At 32.7% G+C, this 21627-nt stretch overlaps 1 protein-coding gene across 2 annotated transcripts; it reads right to left on the bottom strand.

The window, feature by feature from the left end:
- Positions 1–302: 302 nt before the first annotated feature.
- Positions 303–12906, bottom strand: LOC123543087 (uncharacterized). 2 transcript variants are annotated; one of them, XM_053542416.1, is made up of 6 exons: positions 12826–12906; positions 9388–9468; positions 6321–6347; positions 5939–6001; positions 5378–5443; positions 303–3173 (listed from the first exon to the last, which is right to left on the bottom strand). In XM_053542416.1, exons 1-6 carry the CDS (start codon positions 12881–12883, stop codon positions 3076–3078), a joined length of 393 nt encoding a protein of 130 aa, XP_053398391.1. In that variant the 5' UTR covers positions 12884–12906; the 3' UTR covers positions 303–3075. The 2 variants fall into 2 exon arrangements, with proteins under 2 accessions (XP_053398391.1, XP_053398396.1); XM_053542421.1 differs by lacking the exon at positions 6321–6347.
- Positions 12907–21627: the final 8721 nt, after the last annotated feature.

The following is a 21627-nucleotide window of genomic DNA, read 5'->3' as shown; positions in this document are numbered from 1 at the left end:
GGGGCGAAGAGCTTTTCATGTTAGAAACCCTTCCAGCCGGCTAACAGAAGGTTTGTGCGTCATAGTTAAGCATATGGCATCTAATAACAGAAAGGGCAGAAGGTACTGTGCAAATTTGGTTCTTTGATTAAAATATCCAAGGTATGTTGATTCAAAAGACTAGTATTAGTATATTAATACTATTTTCTTTTTATAAAAATCCAAAAATGTGAGTTGTGCTCGATACCTTTAACGTTACATCAGTTTGTTCAAAGGAAATAGCTAAATGTCTGCATGCCGGATCATGATCGTAATGACACAAAGAAGTTTAGTTTTCTTTATTTTATATGATAACATAGATGTTTTATACAATCACATAGACATTTTAAACGTAAATAGATGTAGTAACTAAGAACTATCTAGATGTTTTGCATTTATCATCCATATTTGAAGCAAACAACATTAAAGTCAACCTTTTTGAAACTGAAAAGAATGCTTTTCATCAAAAACAAAATATGAAAAACATAGTTAAGATATAAAGAGAAAACATGAATTCCTAGTTGCATCTTTAATCCTGCATCCTGTTCATATTCTGAATGAAATTGATATATATTATAATTATAACTAATAATGATGCCCTTATTCCATTAGATAAAAACACAAGTAATTGTATGAACAAAAAAATAACACATCCTTTGATATTTTGTTGTTGTTTTTTAAGTCAAATTAATCAGCTAAGAATAAACGTATGATTTTAAGTATAACAATTTTATTGCAAAAATATAAATGTATCTAAAACATGATCACATCACAACCGACTGTGTACAACACTAAGTACACAACAACACAACATTGCAGAAACCTACATCAGATAACTTTGAAAATATTGATAATTCAAACCGGTATTACTATATATAGTGGATACCTACTAAAGTCCTTATATAACACAAAATGTGACATTTTAACATTTAGTATCCATTTCATTTATTTTCTGCGTATTTGTTCACTATTTTAAGCGCTATCAAAACTCCATAAGTCACAAGAATAATTTAATATGGATGCTACATATGATCAAATAAAGCCAACATAATATTTACAGGAACTTCAAGATCTTTTGTTATGGAGAATAATGATCCAATAGCTTTTAGAGCTTTACCAGCGAACCTTTTAGTTGCAGTCATAAAAAATATCCGCCACTGGATTACTAATTATTTATTGATCATATTTATCTACATTTAGTACGAAATACCTTCTTTAAACTAGAAAAAAAATATTTTAGATTAATGGTAAACGATATGGTTCAGTCACTATTTAAAACGTTTTACACTGATGCAACAACTTACAATTTTTTGTTGTACTTTTCAATATAAATAGTATCGACAGTTTGCATATTATTATCTATTTACAATCAGCACACATGTATATTGCGTTATCATCTATATTCCACTATCCAATAACAAGTTAATGAAACAAGTAGTAAATAAATTGTGGGAAGATATTTGCTAGCGATAATGAATCACATTCCGTTTTAAGGTAGCATATACCGATTTATAAAACTTTATATGTTAAAATCGTTAAAATCTGCAAAGGATTATCTTTCTTTTTATCATATTTAGAAAACATATAAAAAGATACAAAAGAGTTTTTAAATCTCAAATAAATAAAACAAAGCTGATTTATAGTTGTTATAACTACAAACAGGAAATTTTTTGTCAAATATTTTTCAAAACTGATTTATTTCAATTTTATTACCTTTTTGTATGGTTAAGTTAGTATAACTCTCTGTTACTACTAACGCTAACTCTAACTGTAATTCAAAAACAGATATCAAAATTCCGTGACACAATCCCCTGGAACAGTGTATATCGTATTAAAATGCAGTAAAACATTTGAATATAGGGGTCGTCCCTTGCTTCAAGCCTTGGTAAAAAAATTAGTCCCTTTAGAGGCTTTGATCTGTTTGTAGCCACAAGAAATATAACGAGATTTGTTTTATCTTTCCAGAAATTTAAAAGACCTTTCAAAAAAAGTGTTAAGATTTATAAACTGTTTTTCTATATAAAGTAAAATCAAATACAAAACTTTGGACATTTTAGCCACCTCAAGTATTTTGACTTGTTTTAAATATAATTATGAACCCACTTTTTTTTTGACTAAGTTCAGTGAAGGTAATGCAAATCTAAAATGAAATTTGCATTAAATGTAAACGAGACTAAGTTTCTTATTGATCTATGCTCAAGTAAATTTTAAGTAATTAAAGAAAGGATTGTTACTGCAATTTTTCTTTTTAAATACTTAAATCTAATTCATGTGAAGATTGAGTAAAATCAAAAAAGCCTAAATTTTAAGATAAGTTAAAGAGTTATAGTTTTTGAAAGAGGCATTTTTTCGTGTCTTGAAGTGATTCTTAGGTTGCAAATATTTTAAAAAGAAATGAAATAATTCTCAATCATTTTTTCAACACTATGTCATGAATATGATAGAAATTTATGAATAAATGGTCGTTTTTATTACCTTTAGGATGTATGTGACATTAAGTAATATCAAGATTCAAGGTTGTTTTAATAATCGCTAGAATTTTGGCTTTGGGAAAATAGATATTTGTTCCTAGTCCTTTTAAAGAATATGTCGTAAATGACCATTAAAAGAAAGGGAAATCAACATTGGCTTAGAAGAAATAAAATCAGTATGAAAGTATCAAATATCAGCATTTTCTCTGTTACGGGAGAGGTGTTATACGTTCTCTTATAATGAAGAGTCTAAAAATGTTTCCTTAAGCGTTAACAATGTGTTTGATATAAATCCTTCATATATCAATTGAAAAATGCATATAAAGTGCAACATGTCTAATAAAGACGTTTCAACTTTTGATTATAGACAAGCCCATATTTCTCTCTTATTGCAAACACAGTAAGACAATATCGATTACTAGTATGCATCACAAAAGTAGGTTTATCTAACGTTCTTTAACAGGAGCTGGATGGTGACAAATAGGCTGATTGAATTGTGATGTTTTGTTCAAAATGAGCATAATGTAGAATACAAAAATAAGAGCACTTAAAACATTCATTTTTTAATACTGCTTTATAGCTTCCATCATTCAAGATGTTTGTCCTTCATTTCTTGTTGCTCAGCTCTCATTTCTTGATCGTCATCTCTCATTTTTTGATCATCCTCATCTAAACGAATTGAGGCTACAAAATATTAATACAATCTTGTAAATTGGCCTTAAAATGTGGCATTAGACAATTTTTAGACTTTCTTATGCAAGTTATTAAGGAGACGATATGGTGTAAGAATGACAAATACAAAAACGTTACTTACAATATTTCAAATTTATGATAACAAGCTGTCCCCGCGGCCATGCCCACCCCCTCACCCCCCACTCAAACCTCACACCCGTTGTTTCCCAAAGGACCAAACATACAACACTGAATTCAAGTACGGTGAGACTTTTTACAGGGGATAGGACGTAAATGGTGTCTTTTGGTGGTTTAATAGAGAAAATTGTGTCTATCTGGTAAATATGGCGGATTTTGTTGACAAATCACTCAAGGGTGGATATTTTGCCAGGTATGTTGGTATTTCTTTTACTTTGGAAACATTGCATGCGTGCATTCTGTGACCTCGCTTTTTACTCCCTCCAGAAAACTTACCCAGTCTGTACCTGGCGCCGTAAAAACGGTATTGAACGCTCTATACGGAGATAGATATTTCAAGTCTTGCTCAAGTCCACTTTTCCAACGATGTTTGTAAAAAACAGTATAAGTTCGATCAAATTTATGATAACCAAGTCTTTAGAATTATTTATTCTTACTTACGACTTCGTGGCACCAGTGAAAGAACTATTTATTGCCGATTTTTCTTGTTTAAGCTGTTTTCAGTATCTTACGGGGAACCTTAAAACATTTTGGTCTCTATTCCGGTCACTCTGTACTGCGTTAGAGTTACTAGTATGATACCATTCCAATGTACACGGAAAGTCATCACAAAACATTTCGATAGCCGAACCGATTCCAATTGTGACGTTTTATATTTTCAATCTAGCAATTCCTAAGACAATGTAACAAAGGATGATTTATTTTATTGTTTTTATTGAAATGTACATGTACGTACATGCTACATGCAATCAGTAATTGTGAATAGAGGTCCAATGTCATAAGCATTAAACCCGCAACTTGGAAACGACTCGTATATGTATCAGACAGAACATCATGGTACGTGGTAATTACAATTCACTATTCTAACGTGTAAATGCCATAATCTATTCACATATTACTGATTGCATTAAGCATGTACAGTCAAACCTGTTTGGGAAAGCCAAAATGTGGTCTTTATTGGGAGGTGGTCTTTTTCACAGGTTAAAATACACTGTAAATGTTAAAATGGGAAACAAAACATGTGATCTTTAGAGCCAGGTGGTCTCTGTTCAGAGGGGGTCTTTAACATAGGTTTGACTTACTTACATTTCCGCAAATTTTATGTAATTGAACATAAAACAATTAAATAAATCATCATTTCATAAATTGTCTTATGAACTGCTAGCTTGCTAATATAAAACGTCAAAATCGATTCGGCTATCAAAATGTTTTGTGGCGACTTTACTTGTACAATGGATTGGTATCGCACTAGTAACTCTTACACAGTACAGAGTGACCCGAATAGAGACAAAGGTTCCCTGTAAGATACTGAAATCGTCTTAAACAACAATAAGTCGGCAATAAAAGGTTTTTGCACTTGTGCTATGCAGTCGTAAGTATGAAGCCTTGGCTATCATTTTACAAAAATCGTTGGAAAAGTGGACTTGAGCAAGACGAACTATTCATCTCCAATAACCTTTACAGCACCAGGCAGAGACTCAGAGTAAGTGGTTGGAAGGATATAAATAGCGTGGTCACAGAATTCACGCATGCAATGTTTCCAAAGTAAAAGAAAAACTCACTTACTTGGCAAATTTCCTCCGCCCTAGGATGATGATTTGTCAACAAAATACGCCATATTTACCCGATAGTACCCGATAGAAAAGTTTCTCACTTAAACCACCGAAAGACACCATTTACGTCCTACCCCCTGTTTTTACAGCCACCGTACGGAACTTAAAGATTCTGTGTTGTCATATTTTCTGGTCAATTGGGATCATGGTCATAGGTAATAAAGTTCCGCTTAAGCCGGTGCTAAGGGGCGTGAGGGGTGTTGCACTTTCCACTACCTCTCATGAACAGACACAATCAAACCGAGAGTCTGCTATTATTTTGCTTGGTTGCATTCTGAGCTTCCAAAGGATCTTCTTACAGACTTTTTTATTATTTTTCATTTATTTACAATGTTGTTTAGAATCTCTTACTGCTTTTTGCTAATCATGTAATGCTCAAGAACTATTCACAAACATTATACAAACCAGCCGTGGTGTTTCCGAGGGTACTGTACTCTAATGCAACTGATCGACTTGTACCAGTGGACAAACCTGAAAAGAATGTTTTCATAATGGTTATGCCTCTGTATGTCAGATCATCTTGAAAAGAATTAGACAGACTGTAGTGTGAAAACCTGAGAAACGACCGACGGATTGAAGAAGTATGAAACATATATTGAAACAAAACTTATTGCACTCCATGACAAATTATCTACCTATCCGTACTTCGTGATGTCTACTTAAATTACAGATTCTATACAATGATTGACCTCGTTCAAAATGTCAGTGACAAAGAATAGAAATATTTCTCTTTTCGCATGGTATCCATAGATTCCCTGCTGGTTGCACCGGTAAGGTGGTTTCAAGTCTTAAAAATTCATTTTATGCTGCATATGCGTGTTGTAAAACTTGAAAATAGTTCACAGATCTAGGGTGATGATCTGTCGGATGTTTTGGGAGCATATATGATTTTCACTTATTTGGTTTAACAATAATTAATAGCTGCTACATGTACTAATCTTGAAATGTTCACAAATTTATACAAACCAGCCGTTGTGTTTCCGTTAACGCTTGACGCTATTGCAACTGATCTTTCAGTAGCAGGGAAACCTGGAAAAAACATTTGTAATGAAAAGAACTTTACAAAATAATTAAAATAATCTCAAATGATTTTCTAAATTCGTTACAAATCAAGTTTTAATTTGAATTGATATCTAAACTGCTGTTATTTAAAACAAGATTTCACTTTCAGCACAAACGAAAATAACATAAGCATATCAACATTTTTCAATATTTAATGAAAATACTTTCTAAAACTCATTGAGTCACCTTACAAATAAGAGGAATGAAATAGATTCGAAATATTCGACGTTATCTGAAGGCGTGTCCTTTTAGAAAAATGATATGTATGCTATAGATACTACGTTACCGGGGTTACATCCGCCGTTACCATTCCCTGAAATAATGAAAGAATATCGAGTCTAAAAAAATAATTTTAAGTTATGATATCGGCAGAAAGCATTTCTTGTACATGTATTACAGATATGATTGACTTGTCATATCTGTCGTCTGATATCCCATCTATTCATTCTTTAAGATTCTTTTAATCATATGGTATATTGTGAAGTATTTTCTTTCGTTGTTTGCAGTATGTGATAAATAAAGTTGTAATCAGGAAATAAAATAATTTAGAAAACCTTCTTCACATCCCATAATATGAATAAAAGGTCCAACAGGAAAAGCCACATTCAAAGAACGCAGATGTCCATACAGCGCTTTAAATATGCACTTACACAGTGGCTGCGCAAATGTACACATTAACACAATCGATGCAATAATAGCAGAGAAGGAACAAAAATACACAAACATACATGAAGAAGGAGAAGTAGAAGAGATGAAGAAGGAAAACGCCTTGGAACGGTCTGAAGCAAAAACAGCACAAGGGCTTAAAGCTTTTAATTTTTTCTACTGTATTTCAATGAAATGAATAAGACATATAATGTGTCATTTTAATATCAAATTAAATATATGAATATATAAGTTCAATCGTCATGAAATAAAAGAAGTAGACCGTTGAGCTCTTACTATAACATATTCTTTAAACGCTGGGACTTTTCATGTTAAAACATTTTAAGGAAGTTACATTTTGAAATAATACATTGACGTAACATCATAACAATATACTATGAGAAACGTCTGAAATAAACGTGGTAGCAAAACAGAATATGAACGTCAATTATAATTACCTGAAATACATTTCAAGAATATCCGTAATGAATATACAGAAAATATTCGTTAAAAGCAGTCTGAGCAAGAAACAAAGAAACGTAACATTAAAAAGAATTAGAGACTAATATACGTAAATTAAACAAAAACAACAACACTTTACCTGCCTTTTAAACAGGATTTAATTAAAAAACAATATACCACCACAATGTTTATACAAGACCAATTTGGACAAAGCGTCATGTAGTACAAACGAGCTTGCATATTTCACAACGAGTCCACTAACCCAGTATGATTAGTTTCGATGCTACTTTATATATACACCCGAATTGTACTACACATTCGCACTGTTTCTACATATTAAATCTTTGTTATCATGTCTCTCAAATCATGTGTGACATTTTAGATTTTGTTTGTATTTGTTGATTTAACGTCGCATCGATCTATTTTAGGTCATATGGCGACTTTCCAGCTTTGATAGTGTATGAAGACCCAGGTGCCCCTCCGTACTCTATTTCATCACGAGTGTGCCCCTGGTAGAACCACCGACAATCCGTAAGCAAGCTTAATGGCTTCCTCACATAAAGATTCCACGCCCCGAGTGAGGCTTGAACCCACATCGGTGAGGGGCGAGTGATTTGATGTAAGCGACCTTAACCACTCGACAACGGAGGCCCCTGACATTTTAGTCTTTTAACTGATTGGGACTAGAGAAGGTATATATTTTCTTTCTGAAAGTTAACTGGATCCATCAAGAATACAATGAATATATACATATAAATTGGACTTGCAACATAGCCACATTCAATTTGTGAAAACACATCAGAAAGACAAACGGCATTATCATTTTGTTAGATTTATCTAGCATCATACAAATGTAACTGGATAAAAAAAACAGGACACTTTTCAAGTTCCCCGCACTGTCAAAAATATTTTAAAACCTTTACGGTGGTTAATCAAAATTTGGCCAACCAGTAGATTTGTTCAAAAATTAACCAACAGAAAATTTACACTTATTTATGTTCACCGAGTTCATAGAATTAAATTCCACAAAGAACTCTGGTTGCCATGGCAACCGAAAGGAACAACTTTAAAACATCTTCTTATGCAAGACCGCATTGCGTAGAGCCTCGATATTTGGCATTTGACATTATTCGATTGTTCGAATTATTACCCTGGGGTTAAAAAAGGCCCCGGCCCGGGGGTCCAAAGTTTTACATAGACTTTTATTTTGAAATTCTTCTTGTCTGAAACTGCAAAGCCTACGCATTTGATATTTGGTATGTTGCATTGCCTAGAGGTCCTCTGCTAAGATTATTCAAATTATGCCCCTGAGGTGAAAAGAGGCCCCACGCAGGGTGTCCCAAATTTTATATTGACCTATATAGGAAAAACTTTGAAAATCTTCTTTTCTGACAGTTCAAGGCCTAGACATTGATATTAGGTACATAGCATTGCCTAGTGGTTCTCAACAAAACGTCCCTGGGGTGAAACGAGGGCGCCCGGGGTTACTTGTTGTATGAGTTATATAGGAAAAAATACTTAAAATTATCTGATTATATTTCCTAGACTGTTTTATTATAATTAACTGTCGGGGTCACTTGACTGTGACTTTGACCTACTAACATACATTCTTGTTTTTTAAGATACAGCCTTGAAATTTGGATGATATAATTATACATTTTTGCACACCGATCTTAAAACTGACATTCAGTGACCATGAATGTGACCTACTGACCTACTTTCTTAATATTTTAGCATCAGTTTGACATTTGTAACATGTAGCTCATATAACTCAGGTGAGCGATCTAGGGTCATAATGACCCTCTTGTTTAAGATACAGCCTTCAAATTTTGATGACATAATACAGTTTTGCACACGATCTTAAAACTAACTTTCAGTGACCATGAATGTGTCCTACTGACCTACTTTCTTAATATTTTAGCATCAGTTTGACATATGAAATTTTCACAAAGATTTCAATCCTTATGCTATATTTCACATTCTGACCTACTTTCTTGTTATTGATGGTATGTAGCTCATATTACTAAGGTGAGCGATCAAGAGTCATCAGGACCCACTTTTGTATAGTTTATTTCTAAGAATTGTTTATATAAGGTATTTTAACAGACTGAGTTTAGAGAACAGCAAGTGCTTAAACTACACACCTATCAACCAAGACATAAATATGACTTAAAATATCATTAATTTTCTTTTTTGATTAATGGACATCAATTTAAATCTATTGTTGAATTTAAGTGACTTGTTACCTTTCTCCTGTACTCCGTCAGTCCTTTGTTTCTTTGCCGAATACTGCTGCCCAGTATAATCTGCATTTTTCCTCTTTGCATCTGACAAAAAAAAAAACAATGAAGATCAAGGGTATCTATGTATGTAGACTGGGAAATTCTAGGTTGTAAAAGACCATTGCAGGTATGGCACCAGTATCTAATCAAGAGATTCAATATAAATAGAAGATGGCCGTACGACAAACAAATGTTTGAAAAAAAAACATTAGCTTATTGGCTAAAAGCCACTGCCTACAGTAACAGCTAGCTATATGAAATACAATTTATTATCAAGCATTTAAGGTAGTTCTACACGTTTGATAAACCAGAAGTGATGGCGTTACGTAGTGTTAAAACACGTTGTTAAAACATCTGAATTCAAAATGATGTCTTGAAATTAGCATGAAATGTGCATTAACGTTTTTCTTTAATCGTGGTCAAATATCTTGAAAATAAGCACACGGACCCATACATTTTATTTCAAGACATTATAGGGCATATATTTACTTACAACTGTGAGAAGTTTTATTCAAATCTACATTGTAGAAAAATTTGTATTCGCGAAAATGCTATAGTACGGGGGCCAGAAACGTCTACAATGCATGCCCGACCCGCAATTCTATCTTCTACCATTCAGATCAATCTCCAAACATCAACTGTCATCTAAAATTAGGTTTTCCCGTAAAAACTAAGTCGCCCTCTAGAATTCAGGGAAACAAAATGGCGGATATTCATAACGTTGTTGCAGGAGCAACTTTATACAATTAATGCAAGATATTACATAAATGATTGAAATAGTAATTATGGATATTACTTAATAAGGTACAATTTTTAATGTTATTATCAATATGGTTAAATATTTTTCGAGAAGTATTATTTTTGATTGAAAGGACATTACATAATGTAGGTGGGGAACAGCACATCAGTATGAAGCAATACTATTTTGTAAGAGTACTGAATAACTTGATAACAGAATATTCCTATACTGTTTTCTAAGAAAATAACGATACAATAAAACAAGATAACTGGAATGGTAACGTATGTTACAAACAGATTCCTCCTTCAAATAAGTATGTACACTATATTTTCGTTTGACGCAGTTCTAAAAATACCAATTTATTGATCAGTTACTTTAATCATGATGTTCAGTTTTAGTAGATTCTTGTTTCCTGAGACGTTGGTTGTGGCAGTGGTTCATTTTATGCAAAATAGCTAAACATACTTTTTTTTGGAAAAAAATATTTACCTTCAGAGTACCAGAATACAATTTTAGACAAGAACTGTCGAAGGACAGCAATGCTCGACTATTCAACAGCTTCGACAATTGAATACAAAAGTCAAAAAGTGGGCATAATAATTTTGTAAAAAATGAAAACCAGGGTTATAGAACCTGCACAGTGCTTATCAACTAATGACAGTGGACGAGTGTGTGAAGTTTCAATCCATTCCAATTAGTAGATACCAGCTTATATATAAGAATTTAATCAAAACTTTCTTAGTTGAAAAAGGGGCATAATTTTGTAAAAATGCAAAGTAGAGTTATTGAACTTTTGCGCTACATGCCATATCATGACAGTGAACAAGTGTGTGAAGTTTCAATCCATTCTCATTAGTGGATACTGAGATATCAGTTTACACACAAAAACTTAACAAAAAACTGCTAATAGGAAAAACGGGCATATTTTTTTTTTAAAATGCTATGTAGATTTAAAGGGTCTGTACAGTGCATGTCAGATTATAACAGTGAACAAGTGTGTGAAGTTTCAATCCATTCCAATAAGTGGGTACTGAGATACTAGCTTACATACAAAACCTTAACCAAAACTTTCTAAGTCGAAAAAGGGGCATACTTTTGTAAAAATAAAAGCAAAAGAGGGTTATGGAGCCTCTGCAGTATAAGTCAGTTTATCACAGTGAGTAAGTGTGTGAAGTTTCAATTCATTCCTACAAGTGGTTACTGAGATACCAGCTTACTTACAAAAACTTAACCAAATTGGGACGCGGACGCGGGCGCCGACGCACGGGCGAGTCCAATAGCTCTACTTTTCTTTGATGGCCAAGCTAAAAACACTGAGAGACTTTAAGACCATATCAAAACTGTCTGATATGTATTTTGTAAATAACTGATGCAATAAAACAAATAAGTCATTAATCTGATCAAGGACTTTGATCAAGGACTTGTTTCACGAGATGACTGATGTTTTTTTAGGCTTTATTGGAACTTCGTATTTCTATTCATTTCGAAGTATTAAATAATGTTCCATAGCCACCTTGTGGAATAAGAAAATTCTTATTATTAAACAATCTGTACAGTATGTGCGAGAGTAAGATTGCATCTGAGATAGCTATTCGGTCAGATCTAACAGAAAACAATTCATAAAACATATACGAAGCTACAGTTGTCAATTATGTTACGAAATTTGCCAGCACTGAAACTCGAAGTAGTATCGTGCTAGAAACTTTCACAGTAAATATTCTGTTTCATTTGTAAATAAGTTGTTAGTGAGCAAAAAAATGATATAATTATGTCACATTTTCTAACGAAGACTAAATAGACCTTTGGAAATTAATTTCTTGATACATTTTAATCCTATTATCACCGTCAGAAAAGTATTAATGGTGTCCCTGCTTGTAAAGTTACTGAAGATAATCAATACAGAATTTTGAGTCACTAAGATAATCAGTTTAAACCAACGTAGTAAATCAACCAATCTATTGTCTAAATTTGAACTTCTTACAAGTACTTATTATTTGGTTTTCATTAACCCTTTTCTTAATTGTTTTAGTTTATCACTTACGTTTTCAAGGGTCTCAGCTGGTTTAAATTTGGTTTTTGTTTATGAAACCGGAGTCTCTGTCATAAGTTTCTAATATAAATATAATAGTCTGGTTTAAGTCCATGATTTATATCAATTATATTAAGGATAAATTTCAGTACTGTTTCTGTTGTTGACAGCTGGAAACCAAACAGATGTCTAAATAAAGAAAATCCCAATATGATGTTGTGCTATGAACAAAATTGGCGGAGAAAGAAATTTACAAGTAAATTATTTTGACTAACTTTGATAACTAATTGATAACTTTGCCGACATACACCTTCTGAAGAATCTTACTAATAAATTGTTGTTTTCTTGTTTTGTTGTGTTATTTTTCATCGGGGGAGAGGATGTAAAAAGGTTGATAGGCTGATCTGCTTGAGTATTAAAGCTTAAATTAAAGCAAAGCAGTACAGTAGAGAAAAAGCTATGACATTCCAGCAAACCAAAGTGTGTTATAATAACGTTGGTAATGGGACAAGAAACCATAAGTAGCCGTCTATCTTCAAGATTGCCTTTGACAAATCTCTAAGGGACAACTTTCATGGGGTATTAAAGAACTCTTAGTAAAACAACATTTATTTATAAAGAACATTACCCGTACCATTTCCATGATCAGCTGCTAGTCCTTCAAAAGTATCATGTTTCATTAAATCTGCCATTTTGAACTTTTTCAGATGTTTCCTCGCTGAGATTCCGAGCCGGGAACCAGGCTACTCCGAGTTAATTTTAGATATAGCAAGGATTTCCAAAATCTATATTTAGAAAACTTGTCAGGTAACCTCTTACCGTAACCTGAGGTATTTTTAGACATTGAATCTTTTGAATTGATATTCCTCGACGTTCATTACATATTTCTTTCACGAAGTAATAAAGATATTAATCAAAACCGAGAAACCAAAAACTCAGAGTATTGCTAAGATTGAAATTTATACTTACAATGAAAACATGCTTGTTCATAAGTAAAGTCTTTGTAGGTTAACAAGCCATTTCCCTGTCATTGCATACCAACCGCTTCTAACACATCAACGTTTCTGAAACATGTAATAAAGTCACCTATTTTATTAGTGTTTTATTTAATCCAGCGACTTTCGTATAGTTCTTTCCTACTCCAAACTAGGTTATATAGAATAATTCGAAAGTTCGATTTTTAAAGTACGTAGTTGATACGTGTCGAATCAATATCTTTAATCTTTAAACATATAAAACGTTTGTTAAATGTGTGTCCTATTATTCGAACTCATCGTTTTATAAGGAAACATTTCCTTTTCTTATATACTTAAGTTAATATTCATCTGACTATGAAGTAAGTCACCACATATGCTTAACAATATATCATGCAACCATGCAATATATACGTGGCTTCAATTGACTGTAACGACCTTGAAGTTCACAAATATTCGACATTGATTGGTTGGTTAGATCATGCCTTACATTTAAGCCAATCTCAAATGTACAAATTATAAACATAGAATATGCTTCGTGATAAGAAAAGATAAAAAAAAGTTCAACGTACAAAAATGGTTTAATTACATGTATGAACCACTCAATCATTTTCAGTCTCCATTATGGAGGCGAAATGCGAAGAGGGCATGCATAACAAATCCATAAGAACTGTTTAAACAATATGGCAGCATACCTGAAAATGTTTGGTATTGTCACTGCAATTTAATCAGCTCGGATATCACACTGAAAAAATCATTTCTAAATTCGTGAGGCCCAAAAAGGGAACAATATCAATAATAAAGAACTTTCTTCTTTAAAATACACATGTGTTCTAGGCTTAATTTATTGTGATAGGAATATTCTTACAGTTCAGCTTTAGAAATGAGGCACCAGTATGTGTTTAAAAAGTATCTTACCACATTACAGAAGCACAGTCTATGTTTTAGAAATGTAGTTTTATTACAATGTTTATCAAAGCTCTACGACAATAAGCTGGTTATTTTAATGTTCAGATAGGTGACAAACATTCTGTTATACATAGAACATCTAAAAAGCACGCATATGGGGACATTTAACCGTAGATTAAAGGATAGAACAAATTGAAATTGTTAATTGCTTTCTTTTTTGCAGTAAACTATCAAACATGGTAATAGCATTGCTTTGGTAATATAATATTTCTTTTTATGCTGTTATTATATTCAAAACGCCTTTCGGGTATTATTTTTGAACTGTTCTTTATTGCCTTTGTTCTTGCCTTTGTTCTCACCATCTAAAATATCTTTGAGAATATATATATATATTATATTATCACCAGAGAAAAGAAAAGCACTTCCACCTACACAAATTTTGTTGCTACTTGTCATAAAATACTTAAATATTGAAAGAAGTCTTGTGTATTCATTCAAATAATAATATGTAGTCTCTAAGGACCGTATAGAGGTAACAGTTTGCTTTGTACTTTGTAATATGTTTCTTCATAGCAGACTGGTGCAAGTGTGCAGCTTTAGACGCTCGTGTACCGCGTTCTCACTACGCTATGGAAACTCCCTTTTTTGGTTTAATTCAAAGACAAGAGAAGATCCATGTTTATAACGGAAACATCTTAAAGTGACAGGGGACAGTTTTGACAATAAAATCGGTAGATGTAATTCATAGTTATTTTATTATTAAATCTAAATTTAAAGTCCTTTCCATTAGTCTACATGTCGTCACATGATCAATGATAAAATGTCGTATTGACTCGAAGGCGGAGCCAAAAAACACGTATTGAAACGAAGGCGGAACCAAAAACACGTATTGACTTCATCACGGTTTGACGTCAAAACAATGCGACGTCGTACACAATTTACCACAAACATGACCAAAGGCTGCAGATATTTGTATTTAATGTTTATACTTTTGAGTAGGCTCGATTTAATAAATAAAACAATTGTTGCCTTTTAGGTTCGGTCAATATTAGGATTTATCGACCTAATAAAAGCGATATCAACTTTGGGCTGCGCCCTCGGTCGAAATCGCTTTTATCAGGTCGATAAATCCACATATCGACCTCACCAAAAGGCAATAATTGTATAATGTTCAATTGTTTATTTGTTATGATTATGTTTTCAAGAATATATGCATGTGAGCAATCATCGTATCAAATCAATGCATATATGAATCTAATTTCTTGGCAAGAGCTAAAATATTTACATGAGGTGTCTTTACTTCCTCACTACCATTTCATGCTTCTTTAATTTACATTCACTTATCGTCAGTCTTTAGGTATGGCACAGACTTCAAAAGGTGGATAATTTTAGCTTTTTTGGATCACAAAATTGAGTGTCTTTAAACCGACCAACGTATATCTTGTTTTCGTCTTGTAGTCTTCTAAAGATTTACACTGATATGTGTTTACTCTTCCCTGAAAACTTCCAAAATTATTATTATTTTATTATACCAGATTTGTTGAGCGCCCTTTTCATATGTAATATACGTTCAAAGGCGCTTTACAATTAAACATGTGACACATCGCAGATATGTAGGAAAATAACAAAAACAAATATTAGACTTTTATGATGATATAAACTCTATACGCATAACTAACATGTTACCTTATATCGAACCCCCATTTAGGATCTCTAGTTGTTTAATTTTCCTTAGAAGTTATATTTCGACATAAAATGCATTATATTATCTTCTCATTCTATGCAGATATTTTCAGATTTAATAGTTAATTACATTTTGAACAAAATTGGGTTTTATTAGATGTCCCCTTTTTGAACCTCATACAATCTTTAGGTGGGATGCTCCATTAATATCATATTTTACCTAAATCCCGGATAGTTTACTTCACATTTGCTGTATTTTGGCTGACATGCGATGTTAACCACTCCATGTGAGTCAATGAAATGAAAATACAAAAGAAAAAGTAATTTTGATACATTGATTTATATAATTTAGCAGCTTTTGGTGCAGTGTGGACTGTGAAAAAAAAACTTAGTATTAAACTAGTTTCATCAAGGGGGTTCTAAATCACTTTAAAATCAAAATCCTTAGCTAAACAATTTTGTAAACAAAATCTTGGTTATCTTATCACTGGCTTTCCTAATGTAAAGCGTGTCTTAGGGTATAATTGTATCTATGTAAACAGACTGAATTATCAAATGTTAACCTTTATATCTTGATTCATGATAAGATCTCCTTAAAGCTGGTAAATCGGTTAAGTATTTTATCAAATATTGCCTTTTAAAGGTAACATTTAATTGATTGACAGTATTAGTTTCGTAAAATACATACCATTATATGAAAAGTGGTTCCATCATAATTTCGGTGGTGGATGTTACGTAGAATCAGTGGAGAAAACGTTAATTGTCTGGTTTCGTAAATCTGAGAAACGTTTTGGCCTTATATTCTTTCAAAATGATAAAATTTCAAGTAATTCTCTACATTTTGGCATTCTTTGAATAAAATGACAAATAAAATGCAAAGCCGGATCTGACGTTACGCTGCTAAGTTACAGTACAGAGTTATGGTCCTTGACTAAGTGAAAAATACACATAAAGTGCTAAGAACATTTTGTGACATGTATCTTATTAATATTTCACCTAGAGTCACGAATCGATGTACAGTATAAGAACGTGGCGGCACCAGTGTCTTATGGACACACATCTCGATTTATCTTTCTTTCTTTTTTTAAGCCCGCCCGCTAAACTCAGTAGGGCTAGCGTTGGTCTACGGATCGGGGGTGGGGCGTATGTTCTCCGTGACGATTTGATAAAAGACAATGTGTCTGAAATAATTCGTCCTCCACCTCTGATAATTCATGTGGGGAAGTTGGCAGTTACTTGCGGAGAACAGGTTTGTACTGGTACAGAATCCAGATACACTGGTTAGGTTAACTGCCCGCCGTTACATGACTGAAATACTGTTGAAAAAACGTCGTTAAACCCAAAACAAACAAAATAAATAAATCTTTATTCTTTTTCAATTCATTGATCATAGTCTTCATTTTCATCATTGCACTGAATACCTGGTTAAGAGGTGTACCCATTATATAAACATTATTTATGATTTATTTCAACACACTCTTTGCTGTCGGTGCTACTTTTGCCATTACTAGAATTGATATTGAGCTGCTATATGAACTTGAAGCCGACGAACTACACAAAGAGTTTATTTCTTCCCTTGGTGCGTGCAGTTCAATACATTTTTTGTCACTAGGGATGGGATTGAATAATAAAGAATCTTCTGTGATTCTGAAACAAGGGGATAAGTCAACTCCTCGAAGCATTAGGGATATTGTATTCTATACCACTTTACTGTCTATTCCGCAACTGGCTGCAGAATTGAACGTGGAGTTTTTTTTAAAACCTGATTTCGTTTTCTTTTGATAAATATATCGTTAGTTTCATCTTTACTTAGTCTTTCGACATCAGTTTTCTGAATAATATAAGGTTTCAGGTTCTGAAGGAGACTATCCGGCTCATTCAAATTCCGTTTTACAACATGGCTTTAACAGCAGTTCCTGCATGTGATCGGTAGGTTTGTTGTCTGAATGATTTTTAGTTCATTTTTGGACAATGTAAAACTTGCAGATGTTACAGTAAAATGGTACTTGGTCAATAGCCATACTGTCTTTAAAAATGACCTTTTCTTTTTCACTTCCATACGGATTCTTACCACACTCTAAGTATCTATAGACCCTTTTTCTACTGTTTGGTGCCAAATATTAAGTAAACGGTATCATGTGTTTCCCATCCTGAAGGCAGAAAAGAACACGAGTTTTTAAATGCTGGGTCAGGTACTTTTGTAGTATGGTGAAAATTCATTTAAATGTCTTACATTGTAAAGTTCCGTTAGAAATGTGTCATATTCATATTCATTAATATAATTCATATATACATACATTTTGTAGACATTTACATTTATGAGCACGTTAAGGAAAGACATCTGTATATAAACTGATTCATTATACCTATTTACATATTTGCATAATACTACGCATTTATGTTTTTTTCTTTTACAATATGTTTGACACACACTTTTTTTTACAACACAGGGTCATTTAAAATCGATTCTCTTTGTTTCAGTACTAATTTAGGTGAATAGTCACCCATCATTCATGTCTTTCTGATGTTTCATTTTACTATCTAATTTTTCCAACATATACATCTAGTAGTCCTCGTCGGTACCGCCTCCATGGACGCACTGCGGCAATGTTCTTTTTCCGTTCTAGTTTGATTAAAACGCTACATATTGATTGTTTACGCTGACTTGCGTTCACCTGATTAAAAGCTATTATCTACCTAAAACATTTAAATCCACAAAAAATTTACCTGGCCCATACGCCATATGTTATTTAAACTAAGAATTTTAGACTAGACGCACCAGATACATTCCGGTTCTGTTTACCTGCGTCTGCAAAGGTCAAATGACGTCACAGTAATCTTCCGGGGCAAGAAAAAGTTCATGCCATGGAAAAACTAAGGAAGACTTTTTTAACTAATGCCTTTCAATTAAGACTAATCCAGTTTTCGATTGTTTGCTAATAACAATGGTTCTAAGATACTGCTCAAATTCAACCAAGTTTAAAAATCAGTGGATCTAACAATGAATTATGTAATTAAAATAATAAAATTAGAGGGCTTGTAAATATATTATTTTTAATAGGAAATCTTTAAATTGCAAAAACAAAAAAAAAAATATTGAAAATATTTAAATTGATTTTGGTGAAGGTGAAATATGAAGACAACTGTTTAAAACGTTTTTACTGTCAGTTGTGTTTGTCTATTGAAGTTTATTGTTGATCTTACTCCTAAATGTACACAATAGTTTACATTATTGAGTTTTTCTCTAAATACCGATGGACCAGAATTGACTCCAATGAACACTATCAAAATGAATATATAATTTTGCGGCGGTAGCAGCGATTTAGACGACTTTGTTTCAGACATGTTTTGCTACAAATATGTAGGAGATGTATAAATGTTATAGAAGCAGCAATTTGTTGGTAAACTTATTGTTTATTCACATCGCTATTGCAACCATTAAGGACACGTCACGGCTGAGATATTTTAGCATTATTGCAATACACAATCGACATTAAAATTGTGTTTCCAATACTTGAGCTCATTAGATAAATACTAAATATCTATGTGAAAATAAGGGATGTGTTTTGTATGATTGCAACAATGTGAGTTGCTCTAATTAGTGACAAATGACTGAAACAATAGGAATTCCTACGTGATTTGGATAGACAAAACGACAGTAAGGTAACAATATATTCTTTTATTGTTTTCATTTATGAGTTGTAAGCTCCAATATAGAAGATCCATTTTAAGAAAATCAAACTGGAAGGTAGAAATAACAGAACATTTTTAATTAGGTCATGAGTCATCATACACCTGTCAAAATTTGTCATTAGTTTTTACGAGCTGTCAAAATTATTTTTTTCTCTCCATTCTGCATATGAATTGTTTTTTGTAAGTATCTTGGTAGGATAGTGTAATGGGTAACTTACTTTACATTCCACATTAGTATTTGTGCTTGAAATTGCTTTGTTGAGCTCACTGAAGTCACGTAAGAATTACTATTGTTTTAGTTTATTGTCTGTATTAAAGGTACCAAACCTCGATATTAAGATATAACGATTGTTCTTTCATGGTGGACAAAGGGAAATATTTGGTTGGATCATAACATAACGAGTTTTGGAAAGAACTGAATATTCTTGGGTTTTTTATCATTCACCGGAAATTCAAAACGTGATACTACCTTAAGTAACGCGGTACCGGCGGAGACCATGCTCTTGTCTACTTGTCAGACTTTCAATATATGCACCATAAGATTAAACGTGTCAACATCATTACAAGGGCAATACACACTGAAGTTAGATGTGTCAATTTTATTTTTAGAAATGGTTGTTGTCACAAAGTAATTGACAGAATAAAATGTATATTCCAGCATTTTCGAAGCTTAACGTAAAAAACAGTTAACGGACAGGATTCATAAACGTTTAATCTATACTTAAATATACCTGCGATACATTATACGTATGAGTATAACTCACGATAGTGTCGCATATGGAAGTAAGTGGGATAAATTTGGACTATTTTCTTCGGATGTTTACATGACTGTGCTGTCAGATGGTCTCCCATTTGTTGACATACTTTAGCAGGTCGAGTTGCGCTTGTAAGAACAACGGTATACATGTGCAAGTTTATATATAAATTAATTAATTTGCAACGAGTTCAAAATAAGGTTGATAATCAGTCGTCTGTATTTCAAGAATTAGAAACGATTTGCCCAATCATAACCATTTAAACGTATGTACTGGGTAGAGAACGTACATGCATGCGTGTATCCTGTCACCAGAGTTCTGCTCAACCCGGGGCTAGAGGGCGTGGACGGTAGCATGCATTTCCACTATCGTCCATGAACAGGCTCAATCAAACCGAGCCTGCAACATTTTCGTTTTTGTTGTGTTGAGCGACCTGTACGTGGAGTTTCCACTTTTTCTATTTATCATGACGCATTGTTTTATAAGTAATTCGATCAGAATGGGTCATTGTCATAGCAAAACAAATCGTTCATGTACGTTTTGTTTAGGACATGTATAGTTTAGTTATTCAAATTGACATTTAGACAAATACAAGTCGAAGACAATGAAATATGTTACAACAGAAATAAATGGTATAATAATTATTTTTCATGGCATGCATGGATTTTTCAGTTACATTTGCATATCAATTGATCCAGGTGCTGTAGACTTACAGAATAAACTTGCTTAATTAAAGCATTGAAGCAACAAGAGTAGTTTTGAAATGCATGAATTCAGATTTGACAAAATTCAATAGAAATCCATAAGTTAATGCTAATTTCAATATACTCACAGTTTTTTTATACTGTACTTATTTCAGATAAAGATGTAAATCGATCCAAGGAGATAATGGGACCATTAATATGCTATAATTACCAAGAAGAAGACTTACCTTGCCATATGTTTACACCATTTGTATAAAATTAGATGTCAGTGTTTTGAAAATAAATGTGACATTTAGCATTTATCAAACAAACTTTACAATAATTGATTTTAGATTTATGTATTTATCAAAAATGTTCTTAATATACAGTGCCAGCAATTAAATTTTAAAAAAGAAAATACAGCTAATTGTGAAAGTAAGATTTATGTTTATATATAAAAGTGCATGTTTTTTTTATTTCAGTTACTGTATGCTATGGTGGATAAAAACTCTCAATGAAGCCTTATGGAGCTTTGACTAGACCTTGAAAAAGGAAAGTTTAGTTCTGCTTTTATTAAATTCTTTGATGTATATACTAAACATCTACATTTTCCATCAAGTTTAAATGAAATTGGTACACAATATCAGTATAAAGCGGACATGCAAATATTGTCAGGAATATCAAGTTTGATTACCTTTATCTTCAGTTAACATGCCATTTTTTCATTTTATTATATCAT

The sequence above is a fragment of the Mercenaria mercenaria genome, chromosome 1, assembly GCF_021730395.1.
Source record: "Mercenaria mercenaria strain notata chromosome 1, MADL_Memer_1, whole genome shotgun sequence".
In the NCBI taxonomy this organism is placed as follows: Eukaryota; Metazoa; Mollusca; class Bivalvia; order Venerida; family Veneridae; genus Mercenaria; species Mercenaria mercenaria.
Note: the sequence above shows the minus strand (reverse complement) of the source record. Positions and strands in the feature narration are given on the sequence as shown.